Below are 14,052 nucleotides of genomic sequence, written 5' to 3' on the forward strand. Positions count from 1 at the left end.
TCCCGGCACTCCTTTCCTCTGCAGCACATCTCTCCCGGCACTCCTTCCCTCTGCAGCACATCTCTCCCGGCACTCCTTCCCTCTGCAGCACATCTCTCCCGGCACTCCTTTCCTCTGCAGCACATCTCTCCCGGCACTCCTTCCCTCTGCAGCACATCTCTCCCGGCACTCCTTCCCTCTGCAGCACATCTCTCCCGGCACTCCTTCCCTCTGCAGCACATCTCTCCCGGCACTCCTTCCCTCTGCAGCACATCTCTCCCTGCACTCCTTTCCTCTGCAGCACATCTCTCCCGGCACTCCTTCCCTCTGCAGCACATCTCTCCCGGCACTCCTTTCCTCTGCAGCACATCTCTCCCGGCACTCCTTTCCTCTGCAGCACATCTCTCCCAGCACTCCTTCCCTCTGCAGCACATCTCTCCCAGCACTCCTTTCCTCTGCAGCACATCTCTCCCAGCACTCCTTCCCTCTGCAGCACATCTCTCCCAGCACTCCTTTCCTCTGCAGCACATCTCTCCCAGCACTCCTTCCCTCTGCAGCACATCTCTCCCAGCACTCCTTCCCTCTGCAGCACATCTCTCCCGGCACTCCTTTCCCCAGCAGCACATCTCTCCCGGCACTCCTTCCCTCTGCAGCACATCTCTCCCAGCACTCCTTTCCTCTGCAGCACATCTCTCCCAGCACTCCTTCCCTCTGCAGCACATCTCTCCCGGCACTCCTTTCCCCAGCAGCACATCTCTCCCAGCACTCCTTCCCTCTGCAGCACATCTCTCCCAGCACTCTTTTCCCCAGCAGCACATCTCTCCCGCCACTCCTTTCCTCTGCAGCACATCTCTCCCGGCACTCCTTTCCCCAGCAGCACATCTCTCCCAGCACTCCTTCCCTCTGCAGCACATCTCTCCCAGCACTCCTTTCCTCTGCAGCACATCTCTCCCAGCACTCCTTCCCTCTGCAGCACATCTCTCCCAGCACTCCTTTCCTCTGCAGCACATCTCTCCCAGCACTCCTTCCCTCTGCAGCACATCTCTCCCAGCACTCCTTCCCTCTGCAGCACATCTCTCCCAGCACTCCTTCCCTCTGCAGCACATCTCTCCCGGCACTCCTTTCCCCAGCAGCACATCTCTCCCGGCACTCCTTCCCTCTGCAGCACATCTCTCCCAGCACTCCTTTCCTCTGCAGCACATCTCTCCCAGCACTCCTTCCCTCTGCAGCACATCTCTCCCGGCACTCCTTTCCCCAGCAGCACATCTCTCCCAGCACTCCTTCCCTCTGCAGCACATCTCTCCCAGCACTCCTTTCCCCAGCAGCACATCTCTCCCGCCACTCCTTTCCTCTGCAGCACATCTCTCCCGGCACTCCTTTCCCCAGCAGCACATCTCTCCCAGCACTCCTTCCCTCTGCAGCACATCTCTCCCAGCACTCTTTCCCTCTGCAGCACATCTCTCCCGGCACTCCTTTCCCCAGCAGCACATCTCTCCCGGCACTCCTTTCCTCTGCAGCACATCTCTCTCGGCACTCCTTCCCTCTGCAGCACATCTCTCCCGGCACTCCTTTCCTCTGCAGCACATCTCTCCCGGCACTCCTTTCCTCTGCAGCACATCTCTCCCGGCACTCCTTTCCTCTGCAGCACATCTCTCCCGGCACTCCTTCCCTCTGCAGCACATCTCTCCCGGCACTCCTTTCCTCTGCAGCACATCTCTCCCGGCACTCCTTTCCTCTGCAGCACATCTCTCCCGGCACTCCTTCCCTCTGCAGCACATCTCTCCCGGCACTCCTTCCCTCTGCAGCACATCTCTCCCGGCACTCCTTTCCTCTGCAGCACATCTCTCCCGGCACTCCTTTCCTCTGCAGCACATCTCTCCCGGCACTCCTTTCCTCTGCAGCACATCTCTCCCAGCACTCCTTTCCTCTGCAGCACATCTCTCCCGGCACTCCTTTCCTCTGCAGCACATCTCTCCCAGCACTCCTTTCCTCTGCAGCACATCTCTCCCGGCACTCCTTTCCTCTGCAGCACATCTCTCCCGGCACTCCTTTCCTCTGCAGCACATCTCTCCCGGCACTCCTTCCCTCTGCAGCACATCTCTCCCAGCACTCCTTTCCTCTGCAGCACATCTCTCCCGGCACTCCTTCCCTCTGCAGCACATCTCTCCCAGCACTCCTTCCCTCTGCAGCACATCTCTCCCAGCACTCCTTTCCTCTGCAGCACATCTCTCCCAGCACTCCTTTCCTCTGCAGCACATCTCTCCCGGCACTCCTTTCCTCTGCAGCACATCGTTTCCTCCTGCATTTCCTGTTTGTCCTTCATATTGTGTCAGAAGAGCTGAGAATCCGCTCTACAATCCGTTCTCTCCTGAGAGCACCGTCCTCTGCTGCTCCATCATCACTCTGCCCACAACCAACATGGCGGCCGCTGCGCGGACACATGACCGGAAGCGGAAGTCACTGCGGGGGCGGAGAAACATGGCGGCTCCGGGTGCGCTCCTGTCCTCCATCTCTCTGCGGCTGCTCCGAGCACCGGGAATCCTGAGACCCCCGCAATGGGGGACAGCGGCGCCGGGGGCCCAGAGGAGAGGACTGCGGGAGTGTGAGTGCGGCAGTGTGAGTGCGGGAGAGAGAGACTGCGGGAGTGTGAGTGCGGGAGAGAGAGACTGCGGGAGTGTGAGTGCGGGAGAGAGAGACTGCGGGAGTGTGAGTGCGGGAGAGAGAGACTGCGGGAGTGTGAGTGCGGGAGAGACAGAGGAGAGGAGTGCGGGAGTGTGAGTGCGGGAGAGAGAGACTGCGGGAGTGTGAGTGCGGGAGAGACAGAGGAGAGGAGTGCGGGAGAGAGAGACTGCGGGAGTGTGAGTGCGGGAGAGACTGCGGGAGTGTGAGTGCGGGAGAGAGAGACTGCGGGAGTGTGAGTGCGGGAGAGACAGAGGAGAGGAGTGCGGGAGTGTGAGTGCGGGAGAGAGAGACTGCGGGAGTGTGAGTGCGGGAGAGACAGAGGAGAGGAGTGCGGGAGAGAGAGGAGAGGAGTGCGGGAGTGTGAGTGCGGGAGAGAGAGGAGAGGAGTGCGGGAGAGACAGAGGAGAGGAGTGCGGGAGTGTGAGTGCGGGAGAGAGAGGAGTGCGGGAGTGTGAGTGCGGGAGAGACAGAGGAGAGGAGTGCGGGAGTGTGAGTGCGGGAGAGAGAGGAGAGGACTGCGGGAGTGTGAGTGCGGGAGAGAGAGACTGCGGGAGTGTGAGTGCGGGAGAGAGAGACTGCGGGAGTGTGAGTGCGGGAGAGAGAGACTGCGGGAGTGTGAGTGCGGGAGAGACAGAGGAGAGGAGTGCGGGAGTGTGAGTGCGGGAGAGAGAGACTGCGGGAGTGTGAGTGCGGGAGAGAGAGACTGCGGGAGTGTGAGTGCGGGAGAGACAGAGGAGAGGAGTGCGGGAGTGTGAGTGCGGGAGAGAGAGACTGCGGGAGTGTGAGTGCGGGGGAGAGAGAGGAGAGGAGTGCGGGAGTGTGAGTGCGGGAGAGAGAGGAGAGGAGTGCGGGAGAGACAGAGGAGAGGAGTGCGGGAGTGTGAGTGCGGGAGTGTGAGTGCGGGAGTGTGAGTGCGGGAGTGTGAGTGCGGGAGTGACAGAGGAGAGGAGTGCGGGAGTGTGAGTGCGGGAGAGAGAGACTGCGGGAGTGTGAGTGCGGGAGAGACAGAGGAGAGGAGTGCGGGAGAGAGTGGAGAGGAATGCGGGAGTGTGAGTGCGGGAGAGAGAGGAGAGGAGTGCGGGAGAGACAGAGGAGAGGAGTGCGGGAGTGTGAGTGCGGGAGTGTGAGTGCGGGAGTGTGAGTGCGGGAGTGTGAGTGCGGGAGTGTGAGTGCGGGAGTGTGAGGAGAGGAGTGCGGGAGTGTGAGGAGAGGAGTGCGGGAGTGTGAGGAGAGGAGTGCGGGAGTGTGAGTGCGGGAGTGTGAGTGCGGGAGAGACAGAGGAGAGGAGTGCGGGAGTGTGAGTGCGGGAGAGACAGAGGAGAGGAGTGCGGGAGTGTGAGTGCGGGAGAGACAGAGGAGAGGAGTGCGGGAGTGTGAGTGCGGGAGAGACAGAGGAGAGGAGTGCGGGAGTGTGAGTGCGGGAGAGACAGAGGAGAGGAGTGCGGGAGTGTGAGTGCGGGAGAGACAGAGGAGAGGAGTGCGGGAGTGTGAGTGCGGGAGAGACAGAGGAGAGGAGTGCGGGAGTGTGAGTGCGGGAGAGAGAGACTGCGGGAGTGTGAGTGCGGGAGAGAGAGACTGCGGGAGTGTGAGTGCGGGAGAGAGGAGAGGAGTGCGGGAGTGTGAGTGCGGGAGAGACAGAGAGACACTGCGGGAGAGATGGAGAGAGAGTGCAGAAGAAGAGGGGGCGAGAGAGAGAAAGGGAGAGACAGAGAAGAGAGTGCGGAGAGGGCTGTGAGAGACACACAGGAGTGCGGGGGGCGGCGCTCGCGTGATGGTGCCGGATGGTGCTGTGATGGTTACTTGCCCCCGGTGACTCCTGTGTCCTTTCTCCCCAGTGAATGAAGTGAAGGTCGGGAATGTGACGACGGTGAGTCCTGATCACGTGAGCGGTGGCGGCAGAGCAGCGTGCACACAGCGCAGTCACACCCGGAGCTGCCGCTCTGTCCCTGCATAGAGGTGACTGCAGCTCTAGGAGTGACTGGAGCAGTGACTTCAGGTGACGCTGGGGGAAGTTGTTCCAGGTCTCAGGTGACAGCGCCCACTAGTGATGAGCGACCGTGCCTGCGGAGGAGCGTCGTCCCCGTGCCTGCGGAGGAGCGTCGTCCCCGTGCCCGCGGAGGAGCGTCTCGGTCGTGCCCGCGGCTGTCAGGCAATTCCCGCATGTGTTACAGCTGTCTAACAGACAGGAGACCTGCAGCCATGAGCATGCTCAGATAGCACCTTGTCAGAGCACGTCCACTCATCACTAGTAAGCAGGAGAGCTGCGTACCCTCCACGCCCACATTACCGCGTCCTTACAGAACTATCCGCAGGTTGGGGGTTGTTACAGTGTTTCGGGTATATTGTGCCTGCAGTCAGGAAGCTCAGTATACTCTAGTGCAGAGTAACAAAACTGCAGCTCCGAGACCCGACCATGTAATGGATGTAAGAGAATGCTCACATCTAATGTCTGCACAAATCATAGCAAGAGCTGAAATCAAACCGCGTCTCCTGCAGGTGGAAGGGCGAATCCTGGAAGAGAAGCCAAGCACAGTCCCTCCAAACCTCGAGGGGAAGTGTCCGATCTGCAGGTGGAACCTGAAACACAAGTACGACTACACGGTGAGACTGACAGCTGTGTGCAGAATAGCGAGTACAGCTCTGGGGTATAATACAGGATGTAACTCAGGATCAGTAATGTAATGTATGTACACAGTGACTGCACCAGCAGAATAGTGAGTGCAGCTCTGGGGTATAATATAGGATGTAACTCAGGATCAGTAATGTAATGTATGTACACAGTGACTACACCAGCAGAATAGTGAGTGCAGCTCTGGGGTATAATACAGGATGTAACTCAGGATCAGTAATGTATGTACACAGTGACTGCACCAGCAGAATAGTGAGTGCAGCTCTGGGGTATAATACGGGATGTAACTCAGGATCAGTAATGTAATGTATGTACACAGTTACTGCACCAGCAGAATAGCGAGTACAGCTCTGGGGTATAATACAGGATGTAACTCAGGATCAGTAATGTAATGTATGTACAGTGACTGCACCAGCAGAATAGTGAGTGCAGCTCTGGGGTATAATACAGGAGGTAACTCAGGATCAGTAATGTGTGTGTACAGTGACTGCACCAGTAGAATAGTGAGTGCAGCTCTGGGGTATAATACAGGATGTAACTCAGGATCCGTAATGTAATGTATGTACACAGTGACTGCACCAGCAGAATAGTGAGTGCAGCTCTGGAGTATAATACAGGGTGTAACTCAGGATCAGTAATGTAATGTATGTACACAGTGACTGCACCAGCAGAATAGTGAGTGCAGCTCTGGAGTATAATACAGGATGTATCTCAGGATCAGTAATGTAATGTATGTACACAATGATTGCACCAGCAGAATAGTGAGTGCAGCTCTGGAGGATGAGTGATGACTTTTGCTCTGGGATGTGCTGTCAGGGGAAGGTTAATTTGTCTGTCTCTGCAGGATGTCCTCGTTCTCAGTCAGTTCATTCGCTCAGATGGGGGTATGTTGTCTCGCAAGGTGACCGGACTTTGCACTGAGGAGCACAAGAAGGTGGAGGCCTGTGTGAAGATGGCGCACAGAGCAGGTGAGGGAGGAGCGACACTGTTTCCTTTCTCCTTTTTTGTCTCGGTGCCGTCCTCTTATCTTATTTAGCTGTAAATATCACAAAATATGCAGATGTAAATCCAGAATGAGGGGAGTTTGGGGTCCCGGACCACCAATAATGTGCAGCATATGGCACATCAAACAGAAATCAGGTGTGAATGGACGCTTACTAAGAGTAGCATTACTGCTCTAGAAAGTCAGAAAAATGGAGACTGCTTGGCGCATAAATTGTCCCTGAGTCGCACTAGGCAGGTTCCCAGCAGAGAGAATTGCTTTACCTCGGCTGCTGGGCACACATGAATTGTGCCATTTTCTAGAGCAGTAGTGCAGGTCGTACCGCATAGATTTCATGTTTGCATGCGGCAGCGCTACTCTGTCGTTTCCGTCCGTGCTGTCACAGTTTCTGCTTGCTGTCAGTGAATGAGAACATCGTTATTTACGTCCAGAGGCTGAGGACCTTATTTCCGCTCGCTCCACTGATGGGTTTGTGCCAATATTTATAATGTGATTTCTACACCGATACATTGTAACAAACCTTCACCTGTGTGAGGATTATCTTACTGGACTAATGGCACGCCACAGGGTTTGGTCTCATTGTCTGGTGATCATCTCTTCAGTCTGCCATGTTGGGCTGAAGACCCCCGGTTGTTGGTCTGCTGCGCTGTACACTGCCCGTCCTACCAGCCTTGCTGGGGTCTCTGGACCGGCCTCACCCGGGAGGAGGGGATGTATTGATGAAATCACCAGTTTAAGATAATCAACCTTTTAAATGAGCATGAAATTTCTCGCCTTGTCTGCCGGCAGGACTTCTCCCGAACCACCGGCCCAAACTGCCCGAAGGGAAGACGCCCAGAGTCCGGTTCCAGCTGAACAGGTGACTATTAGCGCTCGTGGTGGCACCTTGGGGGGACAGCGCTTGCAGCCATGTCTATGGGGGGGGGGACAGAGCGTACAGTTATGCAAAGGGTTCAGGGGGCCTTGAGTTGTGCCCACGCCCCGGGGAGCTTGGAGAGGTCGCGGTCACGCCCGGGGGACAGAGTTCACGGTCAGAGTGATGAATGGCCGATCAGGGTGATGTCCCCTAGTCGAGCATTCATAAAGTCAGGATGATGTGGACCGTCCCTCTCGGGTGATGTTAGGGAGCTATCGCGGGGCCTAGACACGACCCTACTGAACCGCTGGCCTTTCCGCCGTGCCCTCAGCAGTGTTGTGATGGGTGACATCACTAATTCTTTCGAGTCCTGCTCTTCTCTTGAAGAGGCCCGGAAGTGGATAAATTCAGTCTATTGACCCGTTACCAGCAATTCTGTATGATGGTCTCATCTCTCCCCCGCAGGTACCTCACGTTCCTCTCTGTGTCCACCGCTAAACCCATCCTGAGGAAAGGCCTGAAGTGGTGTAAGGTGAAAATGCCGGTCGGGGACCCCATAATGAAGGACAACATCCGCTACAGCCGTAAGCCGCTGATCTTCAGGCAGTGAGCGCCGCTGATCACGTGACTGTAATAGATGAATAAATGTGTTTTCCGCACGGTCGCTGTACAGTGGAGCGTTGTAGGACAGCCTTTATTAATCGTGTTCACACAGTAACGCGGGGGGCTGATATCGGTCCCTTTCATCTCAGGGGAAGGGCTGTGACTGTCCTGACGTTTGATGATGGTCGTTGCCTCCTCAGATCATGAAGGGCAGGTCGATATTCCGCTCTCCGCTCCCGATATATACATAGCCGTGCTGTGGGGTGAGGGGGACGTGGTAGAAGGTCATTCCCAACCACAGCAGACTGCGCAGGACCACCACGCTGCTCCCCTGCTCGCACTGAAGACTCCAGCAACCTGCGGGTAGAGAACAGACGCTTGCATCACGCGATCTACAGCCAGTATGGCTGCCAGGACCAATATGGCAGGACGGATCAGATACCGATATTCACAAAGTAATGTCACTTTTTTAGCACAGATTTCTAAGCTGACTCTGACTTTCGGGACTCTTCTGGCCAGGAACAGGTTAACTTACCAATCTTCCCCACTGCACTCACCACCAGTCTACAGCCTGGCACAGATGTGACCGCTGTGGACAGTGACTGGCAGCGGTGTTGCTCTGTATCTGCACTACAAGGAAGTTTTCAATTTCTCCACAAGGCCTCGTGAGACGTGTGATTTGAGTTTGGCTAGGGTGCTCAGGGGCGCACAGAGTATCGCGGGGTGACATGCGGGGTTGCATCTGTCAGACAGCCACAAAACATAGGGATTGCCTGACAAACACGGGTAATCCCTACATGTTTTGTGGCTCTTTAACAGCCCCGAGTACCAGCAACACTGTGCACAGCCGGGCTCCCTCCGCATACTCTAGTGACGAGCACTGGTGCTCATCACTAGTGCTAAGCGAGCGTGCTTGGATAAGGTGTCGTGTGCTAACAGTGTCCTCGGCATGCTCGAAAAATGTGTTTCAATCCCTGCACCTCTCACAGCTGTTAGACAGCTGCACCACATGGAGGAATTGACTGACAGTTGCGACACATGCAGGCGCAGGGACTCGAACATATTTTTGAGCACGCTGAGGACACTCGGTCAGCACGTGACACCTTGTCTGAGGACACTCGGTCGTCACTATTGAGCACCTATAATACAGCAGTGCTGTGTGTATATATACTGTGTGACTGTAACGTCATGGGGCACTTGTGAGCAGTCACTGCAAAGCCACAAAAAAACCATAGAAATGTGAAATCTGCTCCAAATAAAAGGCATCCTCTCCCAGCCTCACTCCGCGCAGGTCGATGTGGGCTCCATATATTGGCCTACACACATCCACACCATAGTGAAGATCCTGCCGCACACGGGTAAGGAGGCCGTCTGGTGTAACCGAGTGAAGAACGTCTGCGATTCTCTGTTCTAAGTGGTTAATGTCGTTGCTACGTTCAATGTCCACGTTACTTCACATAACCCCAAAAGTCTAAGGGCGTCAGATCCGGGGACCGTGGTATACTGTGACTGGTCAAGAGTGCACCATGACTTTATGGAAACACTGTAGATCACCTGACCCCATGACTGCAGTCCTCTGACAACTGGGGGCATCGCGGTGTCGGGGTGAGGAGGGGACTCTCAGGATCTGCAGTAAGATCTCGTCTCTGCGCAGAAATGCCGAAATTTCATTTCCAACTTTTCTCAACAATGAAAACCATATTTCACATTTCCAAAGAGACGGCCCCGGGCACAGGAGAAGGGTGCGGCAGCCGACACATGGGAACGCTTAGAGGCTGCTTCCTCGTAGATGGGTGCGGTCATCTGTGCTGTGACTGACGGGCCGATCACCCGCAGCTCTGACCCTCTAATGAGGAGCAGAGGACGCAGCCGCTGCCAGCCACGGAAAAGGAGCGGCGGTCACTCTGCTAATATGTTCCTGACTTCCCAATGTGACATACGTACATGGAACGGTCTCGACTCCGTACCTGACTCCTGGACAGACGAGCGGTCACATCTGAGGAAGAGATGGCCGGCAGCATGTGCATCCAGGCACTGGGATCCTTAATTGTGATGAGAGAGCATGCTCGGGTGTTATCCAAATATCTTGGGCATGCTCGAGTCCCTGTTTTTGTTGCGGCTGTCTAACAGACAGTCAATCCCCGCAGGTGTTGCGGCTGTCTAACAGCTGCGTATCATGCCTCCACAGAGACTCGGGCATATTAGTTGAGCACGCCCGGGATACTATAAAGGTTCTGTCACACTTAGCGATGCACCAGCGATCCCGATAACGATATGGCGCGGTCAGGATCGCTAAGTGGTCGCTAGTGAGCTGCCACACAGGCAGATCTCACCAGCAACATAGCAGGGATCGGCGGTCGCTACTTACCTGTCAGACGAGGCGATCCTGATGTCCTCCCCCATGCGTCCACGCTTCGCTCGTCGGCGCCACGGGAAGCCCAGCAGAAAGCTGACGACGAGAAACGGTCCAGGCCGTTCTCGTGCGATCAGCGATGGACAGCGGGGGAGCGGTCGGAGGTATCAGACATAGCGATATCGCTAGCAATATCACTGCTGCGTCACAAAAACCAGTGACGTTATAGCGATATCGCTTGGTGTGACAGGCCCTTAATAACCCGACATCCGAGCCCATTTGCTCCTCACTAGCCCGTACTATTGTAGTGGTGTTATCAAGGAGCTCTTGTAGATACAGGGGAGACACCGCTCCAGTTCCTACCATAACCACCAAAAACAAGTGACAGAATTTGCAGCGCAAGAGAATCTACTTTGTCACCGCTGCTTCTGATGTGGGGTCCAGCCTGGGTCCTGACCCAGGAGCAATCTCTGCACTCCCTAGATTCAGGCGTCCCCTCCGTTATCACCGTGGGCCCATCGCAGTAACGTATTGCATATCATGGTGCTCAGCAGTCAGGCTTCATACACTGATCAGGCAATGGGTTCAGAGCAGCGCTCCTGACGACTGTGCCACCTGACTCAGTACGTGATTGCTTCATTGTGTGGGGTCCACAGCGTCCATCACCACGTGACCACCGTCATCTGATTTCCCCACCAGTCTCATTGTTCCAGGAATCTGCAGGTGGGCTCCGGCGCAGACTGGTGGCAGGCCACCGGCCCCTCTGCCTGATCACAGCCGGGACTACATAGGCACACAGGAGATGACCCTTCCACCATGGTCACCGCTGCGGAGCCTCATCCTGCAGCACTGGTCAGAGAGGCGGCACTCCGTCTCCAGTGTCACTAGATCATCGCTCCTTCCAGCACATTACTCACAAGATCTGCCAGCTCCTGAAATCCTCTGTTCTGCTGAACCCGCTGCACCTTTCATTAGTGACCAGCAGAGCATTCTCCTGGAGTACTCTGTGTGGATACACATTGTTCATACCGCAGGGGGCGCACACACTGTGACCGGACCACCGGCCGTCGCTCACCTGCAGGGATGTCCTGCTGTAAGGAGTCCAGGAAGTCGATGGCGGGGTCCTGGTCGGCCTTCTCCAGCAGAGACTTCTTCTTGGGAATCGGTGTCGGGGTGAAGTGGAAGAAGGAGCTCAGTTTTTTTGCTTCGCTAACTGTAAGACCTGGAGGGGCAAGAACACTGGGTCAGAGGTCGTGACCCCACAGCAGGTACAGGTCGTGTCTACGAAGGAGGGTGAAGAAATATTCAGACCCTCATGGCGGTCACTGAGGATCGCGCCAACAAGAGGAGCACGAGGCGGCAAATAACAATGACACAAAACATCCCGCTCCGGATCCATCACCGAGTCCAAAGAAAATCCTGAACTCGGGAGAAGAGTGGGAGCGGCGGAGGGTCCTGATAACGAGCACTGCTGTATGGAGCGGGACCCTCCCCGGCACCGACCAGGACTGACATACAAGAGACAGTGGGTGCAATGCCCCCTGGGAGCAGCGGCGATGATCATGTGACAGCTCCTGGACACGAGGGGCCGCTGCACCCCCTAGTCAGGCCGCCGGACTCTGCTTTACCTCGGAAGCTGTGGTTGATGTGGACCTGTCCCAGCGGGCTCTTGGTGAACGCCCCCCGGGGGGCCACAGCCGCCTCGCGATCGATCAGTGCGATTGTGCCGATCAGACGAGACTCCTCCTTAATGTGATTCTGGCAAAAAGAAAACAGCAAAACATTCATCACAGACAACTCCGCCAGACGCCCCGAGACAGAGGACACCCCGAAAATGCTCCATTACCGTCACCTCCTCCTCCTCGTACACCTCCGCCCCCGCCTTCCTGCGCACTGTGAGCTCATACTCATGGGCGGGGTCTCCAATGAAACGCCCCTTAATGAGCCACGCCTCTCTGATGACATCATCGGTGGGCGGGGAAAGAAGGCACCAATCCAGACAATTCAGGCTGCAAGGAAAGGGGCGACACATCAGCACCCAAATGACTGTGCCCCCCCCAGACGTCCCAGTGACTACCGGGGGGATTATACACGGTGTACTGGAGGACCCCAGGTGTCCTATATGCCCTCGGTCTGAATAATGGGCCCCCGCGTCTCCTCACTATCGGGGTCTCCTCACTATTGGGGCCCCCGCGTCTCCTCAGTATCGGGGTCTCCTCACTATTGGGGCCCCCGCGTCTCCTCACTATCGGGGTCTCCTCGGTATGGGGGTCTCCTCAGTATCGGGGTCTCCTCAGTATCGGGGGCCCCCCGCGTCTCCTCGGTATCGGGGTCTCCTCAGTATCGGGGGCCCCCCGCGTCTCCTCGGTATGGGGGTCTCCTCGGTATCGGGGGCCCCCCGCGTCTCCTCGGTATCTCCTCGGTATCGGGGTCTCCTCAGTATCGGGGTCTCCTCAGTATCAGGGGCCCCCGCGTCTCCTCGGTATCGGGGTCTCCTCAGTATCGGGGGCCCCCGCGTCTCCTCGGTATCGGGGTCTCCTCAGTATCGGGGGCCCCCCGCGTCTCCTCGGTATCGGGGTCTCCTCAGTATCGGGGGCCCCCCGCGTCTCCTCGGTATCGGGGTCTCCTCAGTGTCGGGGGCCCCCCGCGTCTCCTCGGTGTCGGGGTCTCCTCAGTATCGGGCCCCCGGGGTCTCCTCAGTATCGGGGTCTCCTCAGTATCGGGGTCTCCTCAGTATCGGGGGCCCCCGCGTCTCCTCGGTATCGGGGTCTCCTCAGTATCGGGGGCCCCCGCATCTCCTCGGTATCGGGGTCTCCTCAGTATCGGGGGCCCCCCGCGTCTCCTCGGTATCTCCTCGGTATCGGGGTCTCCTCGGTATCGGGGTCTCCTCAGTATCGGGGTCTCCTCAGTATCGGGGTCTCCCCGCGTCTCCTCAGTATCGGGGTCTCCTCGGTATCGGGCCCGTGTCCCCCTCTCACCTGTAGAACGTCCTCCGGCCCCGCAGCTGCTCGCCGCCCTCCGTGCCCTGTGCGATGTAATAATCCCCCCGGACCCCCAGGATCTTGCCCCAGAAGAAGGCCCGGCTCAGCCGCATGTCCCTCCGCAGCAGCCGCAGGGAGGTGCTCAGGGCCGCGCTCTGCTCGGGGCTCAGGCCGCAGCCGGACACCAGCTCCAGGGACGTCTGCAGCCTCTCCGCGTCCATCTCTCCCCGCGCTCTGCGGCTCCCGGCTCCCTGGAAACCGAACAGGAAACACTCCGGTCTCCACAGCAACGCGTTCTGTATCCAGGAAGTGACGCCCTTGACAACAATTTTGTATGGACCGCCCACAAATGACGTCATTGGCTTTTTTCCCTGTATAATCACACTGATCGGTCATTGGACAGTGAGATGGCCCCGCCCCCAGCTGTCGGTCCGTGCTCGGCCCCGATGGCCCCGCCCCCAGCTGATGGCCCTGACTGCAGTGGGAGCTAGCTGAGGAACCGTCAGTGAGCTCCGTCTGACAGGAGACTCTTTTCTCTGCCGAATCCTGCGACATTTGTCATGAAACTGAAGCGCAGACATGATGCTCCGCTCCAAATACATGACTGTAATGTGAAAACTTGTCCTCAAAGCTGGAGAATCCCCGAAGCAGCCGCACCCTGACCCGACCAGATCCCACCAGATCTAACAGATAAGTGACAGATCGCGCTGTGTCCGCGAGGAGCCACTGAACGCGAAGACTTCTGGGTATTCCCCTCTATTAGCATCTAAGGGGGCTCCTGGTGATGATGTAATGAGGCAGCACAAGGCGGACCCTCCTGTGTGCCCGCCCCGACTGCTGCCGCCTAATCCACCTCGGTCCACACCGCTGCTCTGCTTCCACCTCTGTCCTCACCGCTGCTCTGCTTCCACCTCTGTCCTCACCGCTGCTCTGCTTCCACCTCTGTCCTCACCGCTGCTCTGCTTC

At 57.2% G+C, this 14,052-nt stretch overlaps 2 protein-coding genes across 4 annotated transcripts; one reads left to right on the top strand and one right to left on the bottom strand.

Moving 5' to 3' along the window:
• Nucleotides 1-2,334: 2,334 nt before the first annotated feature.
• Nucleotides 2,335-7,824, top strand: MRPS18A (mitochondrial ribosomal protein S18A). Of its 2 annotated transcripts, none has more exons than XM_073556242.1 (6): nt 2,335-2,581; nt 4,497-4,528; nt 5,158-5,262; nt 6,135-6,258; nt 7,083-7,152; nt 7,615-7,824. In XM_073556242.1, exons 1-6 carry the CDS (start codon nt 2,398-2,400, stop codon nt 7,757-7,759), a joined length of 660 nt encoding a protein of 219 aa, XP_073412343.1. In that variant the 5' UTR covers nt 2,335-2,397; the 3' UTR covers nt 7,760-7,824. The 2 variants fall into 2 exon arrangements, with proteins under 2 accessions (XP_073412343.1, XP_073412344.1); XM_073556243.1 differs by having other exon boundaries at nt 2,360-2,470.
• Nucleotides 7,818-13,374, bottom strand: RSPH9 (radial spoke head component 9). Of its 2 annotated transcripts, none has more exons than XM_073556241.1 (5): nt 13,084-13,374; nt 11,958-12,114; nt 11,734-11,863; nt 11,181-11,327; nt 7,818-8,109 (listed from the first exon to the last, which is right to left on the bottom strand). In XM_073556241.1, exons 1-5 carry the CDS (start codon nt 13,305-13,307, stop codon nt 7,949-7,951), a joined length of 819 nt encoding a protein of 272 aa, XP_073412342.1. In that variant the 5' UTR covers nt 13,308-13,374; the 3' UTR covers nt 7,818-7,948. The 2 variants fall into 2 exon arrangements, with proteins under 2 accessions (XP_073412342.1, XP_073412341.1); XM_073556240.1 differs by having other exon boundaries at nt 11,952-12,114; nt 13,084-13,371.
• Between the last annotated feature and the right edge of the window lie 678 nt (nt 13,375-14,052).

This window comes from Dendrobates tinctorius, unplaced genomic scaffold (assembly GCF_039654945.1).
Source record: "Dendrobates tinctorius isolate UK_male_01 unplaced genomic scaffold, ASM3965494v1 ptg000232l, whole genome shotgun sequence".
In the NCBI taxonomy this organism is placed as follows: Eukaryota; Metazoa; Chordata; class Amphibia; order Anura; family Dendrobatidae; genus Dendrobates; species Dendrobates tinctorius.